The sequence below is a fragment of the Gymnodraco acuticeps genome, unplaced genomic scaffold (genome assembly GCF_902827175.1).
Source record: "Gymnodraco acuticeps unplaced genomic scaffold, fGymAcu1.1, whole genome shotgun sequence".
In the NCBI taxonomy this organism is placed as follows: domain Eukaryota; kingdom Metazoa; phylum Chordata; class Actinopteri; order Perciformes; family Bathydraconidae; genus Gymnodraco; species Gymnodraco acuticeps.
In genome coordinates, this window is record NW_022989768.1 from 5,012,382 (window position 1) to 5,037,333 (window position 24,952).

General features: G+C 38.5%; 2 protein-coding genes across 8 annotated transcripts in view; both read right to left on the reverse strand.

Annotated features, from left to right (window-relative positions):
* The window catches only part of mybpc3 (myosin binding protein C3), a 31,217-nt gene extending 21,753 nt beyond the window's left edge, over positions 1-9,464 (reverse strand). For 6 of the 7 annotated variants that reach the window (XM_034217204.1, XM_034217187.1, XM_034217179.1 and 3 more), the window contains exons 1-7: positions 9,403-9,464; positions 5,376-5,645; positions 3,547-3,687; positions 2,318-2,395; positions 1,938-2,086; positions 1,322-1,439; positions 1,170-1,218 (exon numbers count right to left, since the gene is read on the reverse strand). In XM_034217204.1, coding sequence (XP_034073095.1) covers positions 1,170-1,218; positions 1,322-1,439; positions 1,938-2,086; positions 2,318-2,395; positions 3,547-3,687; positions 5,376-5,645; positions 9,403-9,427 — 830 coding nt within the window. In that variant the 5' untranslated portion in view covers positions 9,428-9,464. The remainder of the gene's footprint in view (positions 1-1,169; positions 1,219-1,321; positions 1,440-1,937; positions 2,087-2,317; positions 2,396-3,546; positions 3,688-5,375; positions 5,646-9,402) is intronic. The other variant, XM_034217198.1, reaches the window with a different exon arrangement.
* Positions 9,465-12,151: 2,687 nt separating this feature from the next.
* On the reverse strand, positions 12,152-18,785 carry spi1b (Spi-1 proto-oncogene b). The gene is made up of 5 exons (XM_034217208.1): positions 18,396-18,785; positions 17,820-17,913; positions 16,409-16,605; positions 15,089-15,242; positions 12,152-13,125 (listed from the first exon to the last, which is right to left on the reverse strand). Exons 1-5 carry the CDS (start codon positions 18,435-18,437, stop codon positions 12,815-12,817), a joined length of 798 nt encoding a protein of 265 aa, XP_034073099.1. The 5' UTR covers positions 18,438-18,785; the 3' UTR covers positions 12,152-12,814.
* Positions 18,786-24,952: the final 6,167 nt, after the last annotated feature.

Below are 24,952 nucleotides of genomic sequence, written 5' to 3' on the forward strand. Positions count from 1 at the left end.
GGGCGTAGACTCGACAGTGTGCTCGTCTCTTGCCTCTGATCCTACACGAGGATTAGGAGCTGAGTCTCTGGTTTATGCGGTGAAGTTACAACACACCATAGCTGCACTTCCTCTATGTAGCAAGTGGCAACCCTGTGGAAGAGCTCATTTACTGAAAAGCCTGTGTGTCTTAGCACATCCTGCCCTTTCAGTACGATCAAACCACCGTCAAAGCTCACTCTCCCAGAGAGCTGTTTGTGCAGCTGGCCCTGCTGTTTTGATCAAGGCTCAGGAGTAGATCAGAGAGAACTGATGGCTGCAACCAGCGCATGTTACTTAATAGTTTAATAACCAAATCTTAACGTATAGAGATCTGCTGAGTCAAAGGTTAACACAATGACAGCTACTATAGTTAGTGACTACAGCCAGGAGCTATAATTTGACACCTGTCAGCTCTCTCATGGTCTCCGTCCTGTGGTCCTTCCCTCAAAACCCAGCAGCGCGGCTGGACCATCCACAACACTGGTTCTGTTGGACGTGATTCAGAGAGGAAACAGGCCAGGAGAGACCGGCTCTGATCCTGGTCCTGGTTTCTCTGTGTTTTAACAACCAGAATTCTCAGGGTCTGAATGTGAGCCTCCATTGCTGCGACAAACCCTCTTTACTACCTTGATTGTTGTCCACTTCTCTTCTTACTGGCTTCGCTCCTAATAGGTTAGCATTTCCAAAATGATTCGTTACACAAACATGGTAAAATGAACACTAAATCCTCAATTGAGTCTGAAAACATACTAACTAATTACAGTTTTTCTCCTAATAAACTTACCTGTCAACCAAAAAAGCAAGTAAAATATGTTTAAACGTTATTAACAATATGTCTTTTTAGAACTAAAATGGCTTTTGAATTTGAACTTGAATAACTTTTCAATTCCTTAAAGATGCAAGTTTATCAAGTATTTCAGTCTTAAAGTTAAAGGGGTGTGCCTAAGTCCTGTAAGGAAAAGTAAAAGAAAAGGTTGACTTTTGCTGTGTTTCATGATTGATGAATTGTGTCCTGGGACAAGCAGTCACACGCTTAGAGAAACTAATATACAAAAGAAAATTGGTAATCAATAAGCCTATAATACCTTTTAATGTGACCAAAGGTATTTTGTGTTTCATGCAAAGAAATAAAGTCTTGTGAAACTTACGTGCGCCTAAAGGCTGTTCGAATATCGAAACCTTCAGTTGCACAAGCCTCTGAAATGTCAAAGTGAAAAGATAGAATCATATTAATGACTTAAATTAAGATAAGTGACAATATTAATGATGCTACAAACAAAGAAGCAATAGGCCCACTCACCATGTACAGCCAGGTCAAAGTTACAGCTGTCAAACTTGTCCCTGGAAGCCACCTCACATCTGTACGCTCCAGCAAAGTTTGCCTTTGCTGCGATGATTTGCATTTCAAACGTGTATACCTGCAACCACAAGCATGCGGAGAGATGCAACAAGGATTACATGACACACTTAGGCTGACGTCTTTGCTTTGAAACATTATGCTTGTGTACATATGCTTCATATGTATGAAATGATCAGTCTGTTTCAGATTTGTGATCTTTATTAAGTGTTCCACACTTTCCCTGCTCACTTTTCTTGTAAAAGTGTGTTTCTCCCACTTGTTTTGATATGTTCAGGGGTAACATGTCTTGTAGTCTCTGCATAAAATTACCTCTGTGTGCCTGTGGTTCATAATGCTATCAGTGACTGCGGCAAGAGCTTGCAAGGCTCAGCACTGAGACTTTCAAAACTAAAAAAGCTAATTGTTGCCTATTGCAATTTGTTAACAGATTTAATGCCACAATACATATCAAAGGCAATCGATCAAAGGCTCTTTAAACACAGCAATAAGATCCACATATTAACATTATGTGCCACAAGACATAAGAATATGACGTTTCTGTTTCAGTGCCAGCTACCTTGGTGCTGCGGTCATACGTCTCCTTCAGCTGAAGGTGTTTTCCAGACTTGCTGGCGAGGTCCATCCACTTCCCTTTGAACCATTTGATGGTGGGTTTTTTCAACAACGACTCAGCACAGACTTTAGCCACAAATGTGATGTTTTCACCTGCACCACAGAGGAATTTGTTTTAACACTTTATCCTTACAATTCTGATGTCCAATGCAATATGGAATTCATGCAATATGCATTGAACCAAAAATACATAATAATACAAGCATTAACACTTCATATTTCCACAAAATATAACACCAACCTCTTATCATGTTTTTAACTTCCTCTAAGGTTTTATTGACACATATTTTAGGGTCATATGGGGCTGTCTTTGAAACCACTCACCTACAGTGACGTCCCCACTGGTGGGTTTCTCTGTAAAGAGTCCAGTCAGGTCCTGCCTGGTGTCTGGAGGCTGTGCATCTGAAAATCCAAAAGGTTCAGAGCAGGAAGCAGCAGAATGGAGTTAAGGGATTCAAGTCCAACCAAATGTAATTCAAATGAACATCAGAGCAGCAAAACAAAATAAAATATAAAGTGTATAAAGGGGAGAGGATATATGCAGAGCTTCCCTTTGTAATTGGGTTATTTTTTTATATTTTTAAAAGGTAATCAATTTGGTGCATGACACATCGTACACAGAAAGATGTGAGAGAAATCAAAGAAGAAACCAAGCAAACATATGGTATGGAGTGTATAGGTGTCAACATTTGATGAAAGCTTAATCTCTGTGGCATATTTCCAATCTTTATTCCAGACTCAAGGTCCATATCACACAAAAATACAAAACACACATCAATAAATAAGATAAAAAGCTAAACACAAAACAGATAAAAACATAAAATCAGTCCAATCACAGCGAGCCACACATGCTCACCGTCTGTAGAGGCTGTTGCGCCAATGTCTCCAAATCATGGAAGAGAACCGGGTAGAACTCTTCACAGGGTTAATTAAAATCGAAATAACATAATTGTCCGAGTCTACTAGGCGACACATGAATTTGTACATTAACTTTCTTAAAAGGGCTTGACAGGTAGGTACCCCCAAGTTAACAAACAGCTGGCTGGCACTGTGCCATCGTGGTACCCTCAGCAGCAACCGTAAAGCATCATTGTATGCAACTTTTAGTTTTTGCATGCTTCTAGCCTTGTAGTTACTCCACAGGTGAGCCGTGTACAATGGTGTACAGAAAGCTTTGAAAAGTGATACCTTGACATCTACAGAGCACTTGTGAATCGCCAAAAGCTGCTGTGTGGACGGGCCGTGAGGGAGTCTTACAGCTGTTTATGACTTTGACCTCTTTCCAGAAATCAGAGCAACTATTGTTGCGCAGCTTTCTGGCAAGTGAGTCAGCCCTCATTGTGTCCTCTTTTTTTTTAATGAAGCGGACAGCATACTTATATTTGGCATTAGTGGACTGTTTATGTTCAAACAAAGACCCCTGTCTCGGCCATATCAAACAGTCTGTGATTTTTTTGGGCCATTTTCAGAAAAGCTTTACTAAAATATGTTTGGTATGACTGTTGAACAGATTACATTCATTTATGAACAAAAGCAAGACTGAGAATACTGACCCTCAGCTGGAGGAGCATCTTGTGCTGGGACCACGAGCTGCTCTCCTGTTGGTGCTGCTGCAGGTGGAGCAGGATCAGTGGGTGGAGCAGGTTCTACATCAGACTTCCCAGGAGCATCAGCAGGGGCCTGAACGGGAGCTCCTATGAAACGACGAAGATAATAAGTAACAAGTAGGTGGAATAAAAAAAAAAATTCATTCCATTTTTATTTATTTTTTATTAAAACTTTGAGCAGGGGACTTTACATTTTGATATTTAAAGATTTTACAATGTTATCTCTCTGATTTTCTCTTAAACACTTTTTTGTAAGACTGAAAAGACAAATATTTTTCACACAAACATTTCTTCCGTCTTATCATCTTTGAATGGCTGAATGATTTTCCATGTGTTATCAGCTGCCTCTCATGGCTATCCTGAGCGCCAGTCAAGTGGTGGTTACTCATGAGGAAATAATGTGCTGGTGTGAGGGTCAAGGTCTCTGTGCAGACAGAGTAAGGGTGCCTATGATATGAGCCACAGACAGCTGTGGGACGTCTCTCGTAGCACGCTGGGCCATTAGTCTGCTGCCTTTCTTCAGGATTTGTTTCCACCTTATCAAGTCCAAACAAACAATCTCAACGGGGTCACACTGACAGACTCATGGCACAAAAGTTGCTCCGTGACACACTTTGCACACAGTTGTTGCAGCATACAGAACAGTGCTCTATAGTGGTGATAAAGTGCTGGGCAAAATGATTGTGATTAATGCAGTTATCCAGATCCTAAAGGAATAGTTTGACATCTTAGATGATCTAATGTCTGTATGATAAACATGAAGCGACCAGGGGGAAATTAGCTTTGTGTAGCATAAAGACTGGAAGCAGGGGAAAACAGCTAGCCTAGCTCTGTCCAAAAGGGAATTAAACATATTGTCTTATGTCATTTAATGTAAGTTTAGTATAAAAACTAGAAAAATATGCCTGCATATTCATGTTTCTCTTAGTGGCCCCATAGTCTTCACATTGGGATGAAGCCATGCACGTAAAAATGCATTTCTAACATTTATAATACAAAGGGAAAATACTTTGTTTGCATTTGGTGGTGTCCGTTCAACAGTTTAATGTAATTATGTAAAGGTAATGGTTATAATGGGGAGAATGCTATTTGGGATGATTTATTTCCATTGAAGCACCTTGAGTGGCATCTAAGGTACATTTGCAGGGAGGTTCAGTTGGATGCTGATCCATTATTACATCTACGGGTTGTATGTGGGACTGTAGTGACTTTCTGGACCCGACATTAATTCTGGGAAAGTGAAGACAAGACAAACTTCGAGATAAGACGTGTTTCATAGTGAACTTTAGAGTCGGTGGATTGGATCGCTTTGTACAAGGACAGGCTTACTGTTTTCATACCTTTAGGTCTTTATGCTTAACTATGCTAGCTGGCATACAGGATACTAAATGACTTTTACCCAACATACAGATTTGTAGGGGAATTGGAAGAGGTTGGATTTGGCATCACAGCTGGAGCGATCCCATCACTCGATTGAAGAGTTTCATCCCTGAAAAAAAGTTAAGAAGCTTTTCCCCCTGAATGTCAAACTATTCCTTCAAGAGCAACTTTCCCCGTGGATAGACAATACAAAGCCGTCTCAGGGACTTGTTGTGGAGCAGCTGTCAGAGTGAGCAGAATGTGAGTTCAATTGCATGCAGTGCATCAAGTGTTTACTGCCTCAGTGCTTTCCTGCATTAAGTGCTATATTTTAGCTTTGTGCCTAGGGACAACACAGCCTGTAGTGGAACAAGCAGAGACCTCAAACGCACAACTGCAGCATGAAAATCTCCCACCTGGCTTAGATACGACCTTCAGGTCAAACTTGACCTTTGACCCCCCAGCAATCACTGCATACACATTGGCATCTTCCTTGGTAATGGCTTTTATAGCGAGGGAATGCTTGTTTCCGGCGGCTGTGATCACATATTTGTCGCCAGTGGCAATGTCCTTTGAGTTGCATTGCCATTTTACTTTAGCATCAGGCTTCTCGGTCTCTGCTTCAAAGAGCACAGAGGACCCCTCCTCTGCCTCCTGAGTCTTTGGTTTCTTGGCAAATGCTGAAACTGAAGAGGGGGGGTGGGTTCAAATTAAAAGTAAGTCTTCTGAAGTTTCAATTAGACTTTGTTTAACAATTATCTTTTAAGGGGTCAAATCTTGAGGAGAAAACACACATGTTATAATTCCTGCTGAGAGGACATTTGATAATACTTATGTGAGAAAAACAAGTAACGGGTACCAGTAGGCTTATTATTTGCATCTTTCAAAAAAATAAATACTGATAATGATATATTATTTTGTGTTATTCCATTTTAAAACTAATGTCAAGCTTGAAGAGCAGCACATGTACTGTAACATTGTTTCAGCAAAAGAAGAAGACTCTTCATCAAAAAAAGTACAGTGTTATACAGTCTGCAGCACACTGGGTGGGGCTAGTTGAAAAACAATGAATTTGCCTTTTTCCACACCATACAGAATGTCTCAAAACACCAGCAACTTCTTAAGTCTTATTTGTGCAGTCATATTCTGTTATATCATTGGAATGGTTATTAAGGCTACTGCACTGTCTGAAAACAGAAGTTGATTAAGTATTAACTACTGTTATTTAAGCAAAAGTATCACTACCACATAAAGTCAAACAGCCTGCATTTATAACATAGAGGTATTATCAGCTACTGTAGATATACCTCAGTATCTAAAGGGAAATAAGTCATTATGCAGAATTGCCATTTCAGACTGTATCGATGAAAAAACATAACAGCTGCATTTAAATGGTGTATCTTTTGCCAATGTTGAACTAATTGTAAGTAATGTATGTAATGTAAATGTTGTAGTTTACTCTATACAATGGCATTACACCATATACGCTGATATTACATTTTACTGTATATACATGTTAAACATTTATTTGCAAAGTAACTTCAGAGGCTGGAAAACTATCACAGAATAATGAACTAAAACCTTTTTTTACACGTAAAAAATAAAGTAGAAGTACACAATATGTACTTAAGTACAGCACTGAATGTATATCCTTCGTCATGACATAACACACAGAACATTGTTTTTCATTAATAAGCAATCGATCAAAACGTAAGCTTGTTTTGATGGGACGTCGGGTGAAATTAAAAAGGCCAACAGAGACACATCTGGATCTGTAACAAACTGAACAACATCACACCATAACCAAACCCTAGGAACATATCACAGTCATGGATCGTGATCCTAAAGAAATGAATACATGATGTCTACAGTCAGTCTATTAATAGTGAGTGTAGACATGTGTAACACCAGTTGTTTGGAATAATGAAATGCATGTGGGCGTGATTCAGATGCTTGGACTCCTGGTTTGAGTCCTGAAGAGTTCAACGTACAGGAAAAAAAAAAAAACCTCCATGTGTTGCAAGATGACCTTATGGGTGTATATATAGGATGCCTATGTACAGGACTAAAAACATGACGTTGGAGGGCTTCAGTGGCAGCAGGGGCGCAGGTATCAGAGTCGAGGGATTAACTGGACTCTATTTTTGTGACTCTGGAGGCACAGAATGAATAATGTGCCCTCGGTCTGTCTGCAGCCAGCGTCTCTGCTGTTACAACACCTCAACATGGTGTCAGTCACGCTGCCCCACATATCACACCTTTATCACATTTAAAGTAAAAATACACTCCTAGTTTAAGTTAAAAGACGGACGTATCCAAGGAAATGTTTAGATAGTTCAACTACTTTGTTCAGAAAGGTTAGCAATTAAATAGTAACAACATAGTGTTGACATAGTTTATAGTAGCCATAAATAAGCATTGCAGACAGGACATATTGTTATTTAGAGACTGTTGATCAGTTTATCTTTGTTTGTCTAAGTACATGAGGCTGTTGACAAGCTATACAGAAAGCAACAGACTCCGTCCTTGATTTATAACCCCAAGTTACTTTTTACAACATTTAAGTTGGTATCTAACAAGGTTAAAGCTGATTAATAATGTAGAGATGACTCTGGCCCAAAATACCTTCAGCAGTAAATCAAAGTCTGACCTTCTCGTGACTTTTCATAGTTCTGAAGAATATAATATATATTTGTTTTTTCAAAATGTCAAATACTATTTCATTGTATTATTTACAAATGTCATCTAAAAATGATTGTTCATACGTGCTTCACTTAAGTTAGTTTAATTGTACTGTATATAAGCAGGCCTAACCTAAAATGTGTTAGCAAACCTTCATCCTCTTTAAATCCAAAAGTTATAGAGCAACAAAAGCACTAGTGATGTTCGTGGCCAACCAATACATGTCAGTATGTTACCTCTCTATAGCTCTGTCTCCTAAAGAAAATATCTGGTTGTATGGCTTTTTAATAAAAAACGATACCATGTGAGTGGTGAGAGTGTATGGAAACAGTAGAGTTGTGGGTCAGGAAGCTAACCAGTGAGCTTGATCTCACTGAGCTGAGAAAAGCTGCAGATTCAGGTGATAATTCTCCGTAGGTTCATCACTACTAGCCCCTTCACATATTGGTCATGGGGGCTTTATATCTTTTTTTTAACTGAACATTTGACGGAGCAAACCACGCTTATAGCAATACTTCCAAACAATCAAAAGCATCCTGTTTACTGTAGAGAGTTAATAATAATTGATATTAATTCCGTGGTGGCAAGATGATCATAGCTTAATAAATCCACTACACTAAAAGTCTTAGCACACACATGCTTGCCATTTGGGATGCAATGTGTCATTTGATATGTGATGTCGTGCTTCCAACTCCACAAACATCCATCCATTCCCCCCGAAGAGAGGGGGGAGGGGACACACACACACACACACACACACACACACACACACACACACACACACACACACACACACACACACACACACACACACACACACACACACAGACACGTTTGTCAAGTTGGAATCCTGCAGAGCATTTTTGGATCAGTTGTGCATTTTGTGAATGATGCTGGAATGTTTCCACCTGGATCAAGTGTTGTGTTCCCGAGTTCCCTGACACGACCAACAGAGGCTTAGAGAAAACACTTTTAACTAAGGATGGATTATTGCACGTATTATGTTGTGGCTACAGGAGCATTTGTACTAGGCCACTTTAAATGTGATATATTTGACAGTTATTTTACTGATCTACTGCTTTGTTATGGAGGATTTTTACTTGTTTAGTATCATTTCTGTTTTAATAAACTTTATAATTGATATTCCTATGCTTGTATAAAGGATTTAGCAAATGTTTTGTAGTTTTATAATACCGAAATGTAACTTTCCTACCTCTACTGCAACTACAATTGTCCTGTTTTAAATATTTATTTTGGTATTTCATTTCTCTGCTTTAGAGATGTTTTTGTCTGGAAACATAATAAATAATAAAATGATTGTGGCATACATTTAAAAATAACCTGGCTTTGATAGTGACACAAATAACCAAAACAGTAACTTAATAAAAAGAACAATTCGGTTTCACAAATAACAAAAACATAATGATGACATTTTGCAATCACATTACTTAGCAAACCAAGAGAATACTTAATATCATGAGAACAACGTGCAGGTCTCACATGAGCCTCAGCTTGGTTGTGGTTTGCAGTTGCTTAAGAGAGGGGTGTATTCCAGCACGGTATGTCTTCTCACACATCATTTTGTAATTTCACATTGTTAGTTCCTTAGAAGAAGATTGTGCTTTTGAGAATTGTACATAAAGTATGTAAACTATACGACTACATATTGAACCGTTTTGTACGTTTTGTACATGTATTATAAGCCGTTACATTTTAAGGTGTTAAAGAAACCTTTCCCAGTAGCTGAATGAATACACTTACCTGTTTTTTTGACTGGCTCTGGCATCCTGAATGCTCTCTGTCCTCTACAGTGTGACTCACTGTTGCTACAGTCTGCCGTCTATCTGGACCCCGTGCCTTTAATACTGTGCTGCTGCCAAATCCCCCCCCCCCCCCCCCCCGCTTCCATGAACCATCCCACCTCTCCTGCCATTCTTTTTCCTAGGCCCAACGCAATGTCCCAAAACACAACAACCACCCCCACATACTCCCCAGCCCACCCCTGCTTACGCTTGACCCAGGCTATATTTCAACCATCCTTTCCTCCAACACCTCGGCTGAATGATAGGCCTTGAGAGGGAGGGGAGGGGACGCAAGTTAAATTTAGAGCCCTGATTCCAAAAAAAGTCTCTTTGCTTTCCCCACATCTGTGCTGCACTTGGTCACCCTGTAAATCTAAAGGTATACGAGAGGATGGTGGAGAATACATATCTATAGGTGTGTGTTATCTGTGGGCAGAGATGAGTGTGTTTCCCTTTAAAGAGTCCTTCTAATCCTTTAGCAGAGTTTAGGTTTATTTTGGTTTACTTAGTAGTATTTCTTTACATTTTTACCTTTCCCTATACAGGCAAGTCTGACTTATCATTTTTATCGATTTATCGAGCTGCCAGGAACGCAAAACTAAACTAGAACTTTTTGTTATGGTACATACTATATTTTACAATATTATACTATACTAGACTATATTATTCTATACTGCATTATACTTGCTTTACTGCACAGTAATATACTATGCTGTGTATCTCTGTATTATAATCATACTGTACTATGTCATCATATAGTTTACTGTAGCTTGCGAAAGAACAGTAAACTCAACTATGCTATGTTTACCACAACTGTTTGTACTATGCTATGATTTACAATACTATACCTGGTATAGTATACCATACTATATGATATGATATATATAATGTACACTATACTATATTAAATACAATACTTTACTATAGATCACTTCACATCACTACTGTGCTATACTGTATATTGTACTGTGCTGTTGAACTATACTACAGTTTACTCAGTTTACTGTGGGAGGTTGTGGCTCAGTGGTTAGTGCGCTGATCTTCGGATCACGGGGGCACTGGTTTGAATCTCGCTGCAGTCAACATTCCGCTGTGTCCTTGGACAAGACACTTCACCCCAAATTGTTCCTGTGGGGATTTCCCACAGTATTGAATGTAAGTCGCTTTGGATAAAAGCGTCTAACAAGTGACATGTAATGTAATGTACTCGACTGCACCATGCTATGTTACGTTAATCAACTATCCTATGCAATATTTTACTTTCTTATACTATGTTTTACTATAATCTACTATATTCTACTTACTGTATGTTTACTTTACTACACTAGACTACTCTTATTTAACTATAGCAGCAAAACATACTACTGTATATCTACAATCAATAATAATCTTCCAAAAAGATATCTTAAATATACATTTTTGACTGGTACAAAAAAAGCAAGAGACGATGAGAGGAGATCCTCTCACAATTGTTGAGGTGTTGCAGTCCTAATCTCAACCTTAACTGTTCTTGCTGAGATCTTAATCTGGAAACATGCACTGTACTAACTGCCGCCTGCAGCTCGTCCACTCTGACCACAGCAATGACAAGTTCTGTATTCTGAATTGATCTGAGAGCCACATGTGTTGCCTTTGTTGGTTTACCGCTGAGCCTTGTTGTTGATGTGGTCAATGACACTTACATCTAGATGTACATGAGTTTGTCCTTTTACGTTCTTTTCTGATAAGGTTTCCAACACACTTACATGTAAGTAATGTAAAAGTCATATTGATTATCTTGCTCTGGTGAAGTTACTCTGTATTGTATTGTATTATACTGTATGGTGGCTCTATTCTATTCAAGGCCATTTATTTTCATCTTCTCACCTGTCAGCTCTGGGCATCAATTATAACTCCACCATTGTGGGGAGCTGTTGGCTCTAGGGACACCATGTGCTGTAGTTTTTTTATATTTAGATACCCCCGTTACATTTTTTGTTAACTTTTATTTTCTGAGGTTTTAAGTATTGTTTTATGTAATTGTATTGAACTGAATTTCATCTGCAGAAGTGATTTTTAGATGTGTTATTGTAAAAGGGAAGTGTGATAGTAGAGGCATTGATAAGCATTTCAAAAGCATCTCTATATTTAGTAAAGACTGCATTGTCTAACTATGATACCAACGCCAAAACAATATACAGAATGTTTTAACACAATTAAGCCACTCAAGAAAAGGCATTCGATGCAGAGAAAAACCACCAGAGGAGCAGCTGCAGTACTTGTATAGACTATTAACCTATTAATTCCAGATGTGTCTCTCTGGGCTTTGCCTTAATGAGTGGAGAGCTGGCGCCTGCAGAGTGTCAGGATCACAGGCAGATATAAGGACTGGGTGACAGGCCACTTCACCCTCCCGCCCCGCTCTGCATTCACCTCATAGTTCCTCATACTCAGCAGTTATCTTTGAAGCCTAAATGAAATGTGAGCTAATTGTAAACCTATAACTATAGAAGTTTATGAAATGTTTACTTCCTCTTCTTCTTTGTATTTTACCCCTTGTGTGCGATGTTATCGCTCACAAACACTAACCCCACATTTGGTATTTGCACATTGCTCAGCACTTTAAGCACTTTGTGACCTTCTTTTATATTGTTTTAATTTGTTTTTAATAACAGGGAGTCCCCTCTTCCTTTCATTGTACTGCAAATAACTTCAATGACATTAGCATATCTTATCTTGTACTTTTATGAACATTTATTCATTACAAGCATTTTATTAATATGAGATACAGAGTTTCATGTATTTTTACAAAACATTTGTCATGTAAGTAATCATAGTAATGGTTTTTATAATGGTCCTCAAAGGTTAGTCTATCCCATTAATGACTTATTTGTGTCTCTTTACTGTTTTAAATATGAATTTGCAATTATATATACACACATAGAGTAGTACATAGAGTATTACCCTGAAAGAGAACTTAAGCCTGTCCAAAACAGGGAGAGTCAAACCCAGGCGGCAGAAGGCCTTCCTGACCTCATAGCTACATTTCTGACCTCATAGCTACATGTCATAAAACACAACTTGGAACCAGGTATTGAAAATGAATAAACAGACAGTTACTTAAAGAAATTCCAAAGATTTGTATGTGCACCCACATTTAAAAATGCATACAGGGTATCACAGTAAACCCAGGGTCTAATATGCATACTGTGTAACCTTACATCTCTTCCCGTTTGTCTGTACAAAATGATTAGTCCCACAGTAGACCAGTAATGTAACTATTCACAAAATGCAAAATAACACATTAGCAAGTTTGATTAAATGTCTTACATCAGAAACTACTCCTCAACATTTTCCACGAGTAAATCGTGACATTTGAGTACTCATCCTGCCTACAAGAATTTTCTCTCCAGATGACTCTTCCCCAGCACCTCATCACTGAACTGGTAGGTCAGCTTCTTCTTGATCTTTTTCACCTCTCCAGTTTTGCCGTAGTTGCGTAAGGCCCGGGCCATCTTCTGATAGGTCATTTTTTTGCGGTTTCCCTTCTGGAGCCCCCAGCGATGTGCCAGAGCCTCCTTGTGTTTGGAAGAAAACTGGAATGCCCCCTTGTCTCTGTCCACCCACCAGATACTTTCCTTCATATCGCCATCTCTTAAAAGATCCAACAGGAACTGGTATAAACGAATCTTCTTTTTATTGCCTGTTCAAAAATATCACAGAGTTGCACTGTTATTAAGTATAAACACACTTTAGACTAAATAAGAAAATAAAAAAACCTTGTAATTCTAAAAAGACAGCTCAATTTTTCTTTAATAAAAGGTAACTTCACAAGACAAGACAATGATAACAAAAGGAAATTCTAAAGAATACTATCAGATGCAATCCGACATGAGTAATTATTTTAGTATTGTCCACATTGTCATGGTGCTACGTGATAACCGTAGTTGATGACATTACATATTACGATTTCATATCCCTTTATAAATGTCTGTCTACAAATTAAGAAGAAGTAATCAAACTGAATGTTTTGAGTTCTTACTTCAAAGACAGATTTAGAAACAAAAATGAATGACACTTCATAACAACATAAACATTTTAGTTTTACAGAAAAGTAACTCCACAGTCAAGTTATCACAAGTCCCATTGACAGTAAGGTTTGTAACCAGTTCTCTGAGTCTGAAGACTTGCCCCACTACTTGTTTCATATGTTGGTGGTGTGCAGTTGGGGGGGAGGGTGCTCTTTAAGACCCCTTTGGGTTGCCATTGCATAACTTGCAAATACATGATCATGTAAAGACCATGCATGTTGTTTGGAGCATGTCTGAGATGCCCTGAGCCATACAGATGGCGTCACAGTCGGAGAACCATGTTTACTTTTTGATTTGTGTGTTCTCTATTCATATTCCAAATGCAAAGGGGTTTTGCAAGGTCATGCTCAGTTCAAAAGTGGTCTTACTTTAACAAAAATGCTAAATGCTGACTTGATATGGGCAGGGTAAAATAAGTACAAGGGCTCACTGAGGTGTTTGATTAAAAACTGAGTTCATTTCCTTAAAACCATTCGGCTATAGGCCCTGGAGAAACCATTTCAGAAACAGCTCTGCTGTAATATCTTAAACTGGCCAAAAGAGAAAGTAGAGAGCCAGCATATGATCACAACGGGATGTGTCCCCCGATTTCATGTGACTCATGGAATTAGTTTTCCTCTCAAAACATTTCTATAATGAATATATCATATAATCCTCCATATGGTCTGGCAGTGGCTCAGTCAGTAGGGGCTTGGACTGTGAGCTGTAGGGTCGCTGGTTCAAGTCCCCGACCAGACCTAAATATAGAGTGTGGACTGCTACTTGGAGAGGTCCCAATTCACCTCCTGCCCTGCAGTGGTGCCCTTGAGCAAGGCACCGGACATCCCCCTTCCCCCCTCACTCCCACTGCTCCTACTAGTTAGGATGGGTTAAAGGCAGAGAACAAATGTCACTGTGTGTGCTGTGTGCTCTGCATTTGTGACCATTAAAGAGGGTTTCATCCCTCCGATTCTATCTCTATATCCAGTGTTAAATCGTTGAAATGTCAACACAATTTTTTTTTATTATCCATGTTTTCCCTTTTCCTTTATAGAAAAATAATTTGTTAAACATATTCTGAAAAATAGACTGCACCAAGAAATGCTAAAGAAATATAAAGGTTTTTATGCAGACGAAGAAACCATACAATGCAAAGTTAATAAAGAAGAAAAAAATGTGTAAATAAAGTAACCTAGGATTTAAAAGAAATCCCCCCTAGCCCAGCATTGGACAACGAGAACATTTATAATAACCTTTTTTTGCCCACTTGTCCTAAAGATGCATAACCAGCAATGTAAAAGCTATTGTGCAACCATTAGCTCATCCTAAAAGTGATTCTTAACTTGTCAGCAGAAAACAAAGCTGACTTGGCTTTTTCCAAACCTCCACCAGAAGACGACACTGACCTGCTGCAAACAATACTTTATTTTTTTAAGACTGAAGAATCTAACGCGGATAATGACCATGACCTGGATGATTGAGAATCCTCACTAACCAGCACAGTTTGCCTTAAAGAACGTGTGCTCACTTTTCAGCAGAGGGCTTGAGAGTTCCCATGCTGGACGCGTGAAATGTTTTGTGAATCTTTATCCTTACCCAGCTCTCCTGTAGTGACATAAGGGACCCGATCTCTCAGACATTCCTCATCAGACACCTCCAGCACCAGGGGACTTCGTGCCCCAACCTCCTCATCATCAGAGCTGCGCTGCGACACATGTTGTGGATACACAGGCCGAGGGAAATATGCTACCTACAACACAGGAGTCAAAGTTAGTCCTAAATCAAAACTTCTGCAGGAGTTTAACCCAATTTCCTTCATGCTGCTCCAAGATTTTAGTAAACAATACTGTATGAGAATGCTACATATACAGTACAGTTGATTGATAACACACACACACAAAGGTTTGTACCCCTTAACAACATTTGTTTATCAGCTTTTATATACGGTTTTCCAGGTCAGGATTTTTATATATAAACCATATGAGCACTAGAAAACATGATGCATAATCTAACAAACTCTTTGATGATTTAAGGTTGTTTTTTTGTATGGAATGTTGTACTGTTTTTAATTCAGAAATATTATTTTGCTAGAGATATACAGTGTATTACTGTGCCTAACATCGGACACACATATGTGGGTTTGCATTCAACACGAGTAGTGAGACTGAAATGGGTTGATTTGTGTATTTAAGTGTATTTAGTTGTGCCCCATGCTTTAAGGAACACTGAAAACTGGAATATATGGTCTTAAAATGTAGGGAAGAAGTTTCAAATTTGAAAATGTTGACTTGGCTAGAGATACTGCACTTTGATGCAGTCCACTACCAGATATCTCTGTTCTGGTTCACTGGTTCAAAACCGGAGGGGTGGAGCTTGCCATTGTGACACCGTTAGCATTGCAAAGCCTTCAGACTCTATTCAAAGAAAAACATTTTTTTACTGAAATAAAGAAGAAAAAACTAAATTAAAGTTGTTCTTGTAACCCAGAGATTCACTTCCTGATTTGTCGCCACAGGACCTTAAAGGGCCTTTGACTCCCTGAATGTCTTCTCTGATTTTAAACCCAACTTTGAGGACGTCTGCCATGAACTAAAAGGATATTAGGTGATTCAGAGGTGTTAAAGAAGGTCATTAAGCATCAATCAACTTTGTTATGTTTGTGGAAGGAGTACAGGAAACCCTTACTTAACTTTTGTCTTTAGTGTAATCATTGTCAACTTGACAGTTTAAGTTTTATGCCTTTTAATCTGATGTAAATGTATATTTAATTTATGTTTTTTGCACATTGTGTGTGTGTGTGTGTGTGTTTGTGTTTGTGTGTGTGTGTTTGTGTTTGTGTGTGTGTGTGTGTGTGTGTGTGTTTGTGTGTGTGTGTGTCTTGACTGCATGTGTTTGTTTTCTGACAGTGGGACTTACTGGCTGCTGTAACACGTGTGGATGTGCCCCAAGGTTTGGATCCTGCAGGTGTTCTGCGTCGTACCGTATGGCGTCGTGTCGTATGAGGCTGGGCGCGTGGAGAGCATGCACACTCTGCAGCTCTGTGAAGTTGGCCTCTTGGAGGTTTTCAAACTCTACGGACTGTACGTGAGGGTGAGGGTGGTATTCCCAGTGATCTGCGGAGAGAGAAAGAGAGATGAGAAAACAGCGTAATGGCTGCAGCTTTCTGTGGTTTCTTTGAAATGAACCCAAGCTACTGAAACACACTGCAGCCTTTAAAAAAGAGTTGGTATTGCAGAAATCCATATTTAGAGAGGTTATGGCGGCTCATGAAAACAGACAGACAAAAATAATCGTTATAAAACATCTAAAACCACTAAGTTCAAAGCAACTAGACTTGACAACTAGCTGCTTACTCATAGTGCTTTAGTTTGCATAAACCGGGTGAAATGGGGAGAATAACAGAGAATACAGCATGAAGCTCTTTCCTGTTTGATGCCTCAGTGGCGAGTGTTGCTACAGCCGTTACTTAGAATTTGTTGGCTTTTTCATGTTGTCAAAATTGATTCATAAATTAAATAACAGTGCATTTTCAAGTTTTCTATGGTTCAAGTGAACTTATGGAAATAAAAGACAAACAATAGAGTCAGTTAATAAGTATTTAACATGCAAACTACTGCTACTATACAACTGTATCTACTTACAAAAATTGAGTCAAGCTACCTTATAAAGACACGTCAGATATAAGTTGAAACACTGAAATGATATTACTGTATGTCAGTATATGTAGTGTTTGAATGTATATGTTTTAAGGATATAGTAAATGAGATATTTAAATATTAGAATAAGATATTTTTATCAAACGACAACTGGCACTTTCTCAGTGGTGGCGCGTTTTGATATAAAGGTCAGGAAAAGTTCCCCCACCCCCCCATAATACATTGTTTTGGTGCAATATTCAAAACTGTTGATTACAAGAGAAAGTAAAGCACCTCTTTTGAATCAACAAAACCCCATGGGGCGAAAGTTTGTTCTATGTCTGTAGGTTGTAGCGGCCGAAAGAAATGGCATCTGTTTCCTGTGTTCCATCCACCCAATGTGGTGCGCTCCAGCTGCACTCTTTATGCACAACGCACCAGAAATACAGTGTCACCGCATCAGGTCATGGTGACTGATTCCAAGATTCGGAATAGAAAACTTAAATGACAGTATTTTCCTTTGAGTTTCAAATAAAAGCAGTGTATTAAATGTACATCCTAGCCCCACAATCATCATCATTCATTTCCATCTTAAAATGTCTTTAATTGTAACATTACTCAATGTATTTTAATAGAACAAGCTGCCGTTCTCATTGCACATGAGACAAAATGTATTTTGAAGCAAAACTCACCTGTATGGATATCTGCGTCGAGGACATTACCATAATTATAATATTCTGCAATGTGATGTCTGTAGATCTCAGGGTCGTACATTTCTTCTGAGTGCTGCAAGAGCAAATAAAGACAGTTTCAGCCACCAAATAATGAAAGAAGACTGTTTTACTGTATGATGCAGATACCACATTAAATCAATGTGAATCTGATCTTTGACTTTGATAAAGTTCACATTGTATCTAAATACATTTTCTTTTGTAAGTCAGAAGAAGCATTAGTAATGTCTGTGCTATAATAATGACTTTTTTTTCTAGCCCCTTCTCTTCTGAAACTCTCAAGAAGTCTTGAGTTTCATTTTCATGTCGCCCGTAGTATAAAAGACTCTTACAGTTTGTGTGCTCTATTCAAATTGTAGTAGACTCACATTAAGTCATCTAATCTGACATAACACACATTGTCCAACCTCTTGACTAATAAATGTGTTTCTGTTGAATGCTTATTATAAACAATTTAGTCAAGGTAAGCTTGACGCTTGCTTGATGCTTGAAAGTCTCCCCAGAGTTTATATAATAATACAAATGAAAGATACTTACAGGCGGGATGAGGTAGCTCTCCATTCTGTATGGATGCAACATGGAGACCTCTTCTTCAACGGTCCGACTCTCAGATGTTTTGCAGACAAAAATACTTTCACAGCCTTTCAAAACTTTTGCGGCACCATTGCACAATGTTTCAAAATTTCCTCTCACTCAACGAAAAACCCTACAATTTCTCTCTCTCTGATTGTATAGCAGACACTTACGACCTGAGCTACTCTCGGAGGCCTTCAGCTGAGTCAAGTTAAATAAAATAAAGTAGGCCCGCTGTTTGACTGTAAAATGAAAAAGGAACTTTTGACTTCTGTAAAATGTATGTGGGTGGGAGCAATAGAGTGTGTCTGCTACAGGTTCCTGGCCATTGATGATTTGTCAGGGGAGACCATGAAACCTCACATTTATCAGGGTCTATATACTGTCCCCTCCCTCAGCAGCCAATCATCATAAAGCTTCTCCTCACTGTCAGTTTCTCCCCCGATAAACAGGGTGCCATGAGCTGTTGAATATTTAAAGTGTTATTTTCGTTGTATTGGCATGCTTTGTTCTCAACAGCGCTACAGTTGTACTGTGCAAACATGTGGTTATTGCAATACAGGGCGTAATGTGTACCATTCAGCAAGTGTATGCTACACAGATAGACAGTAGAACTTATTGATCCCCACAAATACATTAACTTGTCATACATGATACATTAAAATCTACTGACAAGAGCAACCGTACATTAATACAGCTAAAGGTGAAACTAAATAATGGATACAATTGTTGTTAATTGTCCAGTCAATTTTCAAATAAAGTCAAAATAATGAAGTACAGAGAGCAAGGTAATTCATTCAAAGAATAGCAACAGAGTAGTAATAGAGTAAAACAAAGATAATTCTAGTTAAAAAGCATTTGTGATCATGTACAGTACACCTAAGTTGTCTGATTGACCTGATATGCAGAGGAAAAACTAAATACATCTAGTTTACGAGCAGTAGATTTCCTCAAATGATGAGGACAATGTAATATATGCTGTAGAAATGTAGTACCTACATATAAGGATAGGTATTTATAAATGTTTTCTCATCATAAATTGACAATATGGTAATATATTTCTTTATCAGATGAGGAAGTTTTGATTAATATTTAAAATAAATTAAAACAAAAATGTTCTTCTGTTTGTATTTGTTTGCTTATAAAAACTGTATGCTGTAAAAATGTGTATAATATAGAGCTTAGAAGCCAGTATTCAGTAAAATCAGCATCAAAATAAGCTTTTGAAATATGCTGGAGCAAACAATGATTTTGACTCTTATGTACAGTAGTGTTTAATGAACTCACAGTTCAAATAAAAAGCACTAGAAAGCTTAAAGATGTTTTTAGAGAATCCTATTAAAAAATATATATATTTATTTAAAATATATGCTATAAAGTACACCTCACATGTACAGCAAAGACAGGATTTACTGAGACACATATTATTTTTAATTATCAGCACCTTTTGTGTGAAGGGAAGTGTCTCACTGTAAACAGTATACTGTACATCCGACTCTGAATGCAGACCTGCAACTGACAGACTTATAATGTATCAAAAAGATCAAACACGACGGAGGACAAATGTTGACAGTCATACCCACAGACACAATCACACCGACATGCAGCTGGAAGATAAGATAAAGGTGCAGTACGGTACCTGTGTTGAAACCACACTGGGGTTAAATGAAGATTATCACTACAGATAGATGATATACTGTAGAAAAGCTCCTGGGGGGTCAGTGTGTCCCTCTGTGATTAGGAAACTCAAACAGTTTGTTTGCTTATGTAATATGCGTTTGTTATGAAATATACTTTATACTTTAAATTAGGGCAAAAATAAAAGTTAAATATTTAGTTTTTGGCAACTGAAACAACTCAAAGTATTTCCCAGCTGCAGAGATAACTGTTAAATAGTAAAGCAACAGTGAAGCCCAAATCTGAGTGTTTATTGTTAGCGCTGTCTGTTTAAGAGGAAGACTGCGGCATTGTGATAAGGCAATGTGCTGAAAATATAATAAAGATTAAATTACTGAGGTTAGTTGTTGATTCCCATGGGTGCTGAGATCTCAGATACACACTCAAACATGGTCAAAGCATATTTAAAATACTGCTTTCATATTTATTGCAACATATTCTGATACATTCACAAGCACAGAATCAGAGGACATGATTGTTGGACAGCAGTACTTCAACTTCTTATCCATATATTTATGATACATGCTGTTTGAAAGAACTGTACAATAGTTGGTTTACAGTAGATCATTCTGTCTTCATGTCTGTTGTTATTTCAATGGCTCTTCTGTTGTCCTTGCTTATGGATGATGATCAGAGTCTCATTTTGGGAGCTGTTAAAACCACACAGGCTGTGGGCAACCTCGACCGGCCCCATCTTAATCACAGCTGGCTGAGCAAAACTGATGACATTTACAGTAGCATTTTCCGAGAGTATTAATACACAAAGAGCTGCAGCACGCCAACCACTATTTCCATCACAACTGTTTGAGAGAAGCCAAAGGATAACGTTTGAGTGACTTTTTATTCATGCTGTGCAAGAAAATGATTGACAAGCAGCTGTTTAAAAATGTTTTCTTTGTTTAACTTTGACTATTTTAATGTGTTTTAAATAAATCCAACTTGCTGTAAAATCACAAGTTTGATCATCTAATTGATTAATGTGTTAACGTGGATGCAGGGGCGCCGCCAGGGATTTTGGGCCCCATGAAAATATATCACATTGGGCCCCACCACCAGGCACAGGCCACTTTGTTTATAAATTACCTCGAGCGCCGTACCAAATGGTCTAGCGGTCCGTATACGGCCCGGGGGCCGGAGGTTCCCCACCCCTGCTTTAATATAATAACATTAGTATTAATATCATAACCAAAATGTCGGTGATTAACATGTTGTTTACCTCAAACAGACTGATCACTCAACGCTTCAAACTATCCATCATCCAAATAGACTAAAAGCAGTTTTATGTAGATCATTGGCTATGTGGGAAAATACTGTGTTTGAAATGTATAATTCAAATTAGATGTTAGCTTTTTGTTTTGATATATATATATATATATGAATAGGGAAGAGGCGTAAAAATGTGCCTGCATTTATTAAAGGTAGGTAGGTGAAGAATGGAGAAAACCAGCTCGAGTGCGACTAGAATCTGAAAGTACACAACCAAAAAAAAAATCTGCCCCTTCCTTCAGACTTCCTTACAGAGCCCCTCTCCAACACACACAAACGCGCACATGACCAATGAGGGCACGAGATTTGTGCACAGTTGGAAGGCTTGACAGGCAGGTAGGCCCATCCAATTATTTTAGCAGGGCCGGCTCAGATGATTGGTCGTGCTTTTTACAGCGCCACGGCCTTCACAGAATGCATTTTTTGTATGTATTTATTGTCAAAGCATTTAATGTATTCATTGCTATCGGAATGTTAAGAGCATGGAATATAACACAAAAGTGTTTCTGAAGTGATGACCTACCCCACCTTAAATGTCAGCTAAAAGAGCAGTGAAATTAAAAACCTCTGAATTGTCTGTAAAGATATTAACAGTAGCCTACTTAATGTCAGCTTAGTAAAAAAAAAACATTAGCTAACAGACTAATTTCCACCACTCATGGACCACACATTTCGCCCTTTAGTCCCTCTCTCTTGACTTTCTCTCCTTTCTCTTCTTTTCTTAGAGCCTGACTTTTTGAGTCGTTGAGACGTGGTACAACACACTTACATAGGCTAAGTACTAGCATCCCTCCTCACATGCTTTCACTCTCTGCAAGTGGCGGTACCGAACCGCATTTGGAGGCAGGACCAAACCATTACATGTAAATAGAAGGGGGTGTACAGAGGCTTTGGGTAATTAACTTTTGGAAGAAAATAAGTTAAATGAATCGTAAGTTTAGTGAGTACTTTATCAATATAACGTTCTATTAATGTTAATTATTGAGGATTGATGAAAGGTTACTTACAATTTTTTTCTTAATGTTCTAAACATTTTGGGGCCCCCGTCAGTCACGGGCCCTTAGAATCGTCCTAACTTTTCACCCCCTTACGGCGCCCCTGCGTGGATGACATTATTAAATTGAAATGCTAGTTAACCTGTTAAGCCCGGTAGCTCACGACAACAATATTCACAAAACTGTGTCTCAGGGCTTCTTAACATTTAACAACCTATTAATGTGTCATATCCACTGGACGGGAAGAAACTCAGCTAACTGACGATATGAAACATTTTTACCGAAACGAAACACAAGTCTAACGCCAAGCCTCTGAATTAGCACTAAGAGAAAGAGTGCTAACGCACTTGGCACATAACTGACGTTAGCGATCTTTTATACTTCATCGGATCTGCACAAACAAGATATCATCTGAAAGCTGAGATTCCACAGATTCCAATGGTATAGTTATCATCACTGAGCGATCAAAACCCGCGGCAACGAAAGCTGGCAAAGACAATACACAACTTCACTTTATTGCATTTTTCAAGCAACTTTTTTTTTTACTTCTCTGTTTTGTTTTTGTACTCAATGTGGGAAGGTCTTTGAGACCTTGTCAAACGGATTTTATGAGTTCAAATCAGATCAGTTTTATTAAATTATTTCCTAATTTAGTTATTTAAAGTTATTGCACTCCCCAAAGTCTTAACGATTAACAACGCACGTTAACAACGTGCGTTGTGCGTTGTTAAACAATCACAACGTTAACAACGCACGCCGCCGTGTGTAGGGGCCGTAGGCAGGCTGGCTTTAGGATACATGTTGCTGCTTGTGTTAAAAGTTCAAAGGACCAAAGCATTTTTAAGTATAAATGAAGGATAAATATAAATAGTTCACACATTTGAACAAAAGACTGAAAAAGAGTATGTATTCTCCTCGGTCACCACAGCAGTTGATGGGGCGCTGTGACTTGCATTTGCTTAAATTCAAAGATTGAGTAGTGTTTCTTTGAAGGGTTTCATATAAAATGATCAGCATTGCAATTAACTCTTATGTGAACTTCAGTACAGCTTTGAGGTATTGCCCTGAGCCTGTTTTTCAGGTCTCAGGCTCGAAAATGACATGCCCAGAACCAGTGCCAGTATCGACGGTGCAGCCGGTGCACATGGCCCATAGAAAAAAATGTAAATTATATTACTGATAATCCATCATAATATTTATGTCAATAAGCCTAGTTTTCAGTTTTCAGAGCGTAACGTAGCTTTTGGTTTGGGCAAACTGCGTGCGCATCACTCTCACTCCTCAATGGTAACGTGTAGGTGGATTTAGGAACTTCCCCTCAATTCTATTGGCTCTAATGGTTCAAAAGAGGTGTCAATCACCAAAATCTGGGTTCCAGAGATATGGCAAATATACCCAAATGTTTTTTTCCCCTAAACCTCTCTAAAAAGGTCAAATGTCACTTGCTTTGCATCAATCTTGATACAGGGTACTTATTATTTGTTATAGTTTGGATTCCTAAAGCTTTTTGTCTACTATCCCATCATTCAAGGGAGGTTTTCACTCTAAGTAATGGTTTTCTTTGGACGGAAACTATAATTTACATTTCTTTCTATGTTCAATCTGAATTTACTTTAAAATAAAAATATCTATATTAATTCTGACTTTTCTACATCCAACTCACAGGTTTATCATTGGTTTGAGAAAAAAGATTATTAATGTACCCCTTTTAGAAGTGAAGATATAGTCATTTGTTCTGGGCAGTGGCGTAACAAGGTTGTGATTGGCCCCGGTGTAAATATTGTTTTGGCAATGATGGTGGTGAGCTATCGTTAGCCTCCGGCTCGGGCTGCCGCTGCACGTCAACATTGCTAACGTTAGCGCTCGATTTCGAGGACGATGTATGACAAAAAAATTAATAAATTATATAATTAGTAATTTCGTCAGTTTAGCTGTTACATCTCCTTGTTCTCTCTTGTCCTTTCTCTTTTGAGCGCCGCTCTTGTGCTTTGGTTTGCTGTACATTATAAATGCAAGCTATTCAATTTGTTATAATGCTGCCAAACTTGCTGCTGCTAGCTACAGTACAGTACAGGTTGATTAAACGGTTCGCTCGTCACACAAGGTATCACATGACATGAAAGGGAGCAAGGTCATTGGACAGACAAATTACAAATTAATTTAGGTTGCTTGGTTACTTTGAAGACTGCGTGAACCGGTCAATGCCATTGGGGCCCCAATGGCATGGGCCATGTGCACCGGCTGCACCGTCGATAGTTACGGCACTGGTTCTGGGCATGTCATTTTCGAGCCTGAGACCTGAAAAACAGGCTCAGGGCAGTACCTCAAAGCTGTACTGAAGTTCACATAAGAGGTAATTGCAATGCTGATCATTTTATATGAAACCCTTCAAAGAAACACTACTCAATCTTTGAATTTAAGCAAATGCAAGTCACAGCGCCCCATCAACTGCTGTGGTGACCGAGGAGAATACATACTCTTTTTCAGTCTTTTGTTCAAATGTGTGAACTATTTATATTTATCCTTCATTTATACTTAAAAATGCTTTGGTCCTCTGAACTTTTAACACAAGCAGCAACATTT

What these genes read in the sequence shown, in the direction of transcription:
- spi1b (XM_034217208.1), bottom strand. Translation starts at nt 18,437, where the DNA reads ATGTTGCATCCATACAGAATGGAGAGCTACCTCATCCCGCCT. An exon ending in AGAGCTACCTCATCCCGCCT is followed by an intron (nt 17,914 to 18,395) that starts GTAAGTATCTTT and finishes TTGCTCTTGCAG; the next exon opens with CACTCAGAAGAAATGTACGA. An exon ending in CACACGTGTTACAGCAGCCA is followed by an intron (nt 15,243 to 16,408) that starts GTAAGTCCCACT and finishes CCTGTGTTGTAG; the next exon opens with GTAGCATATTTCCCTCGGCC.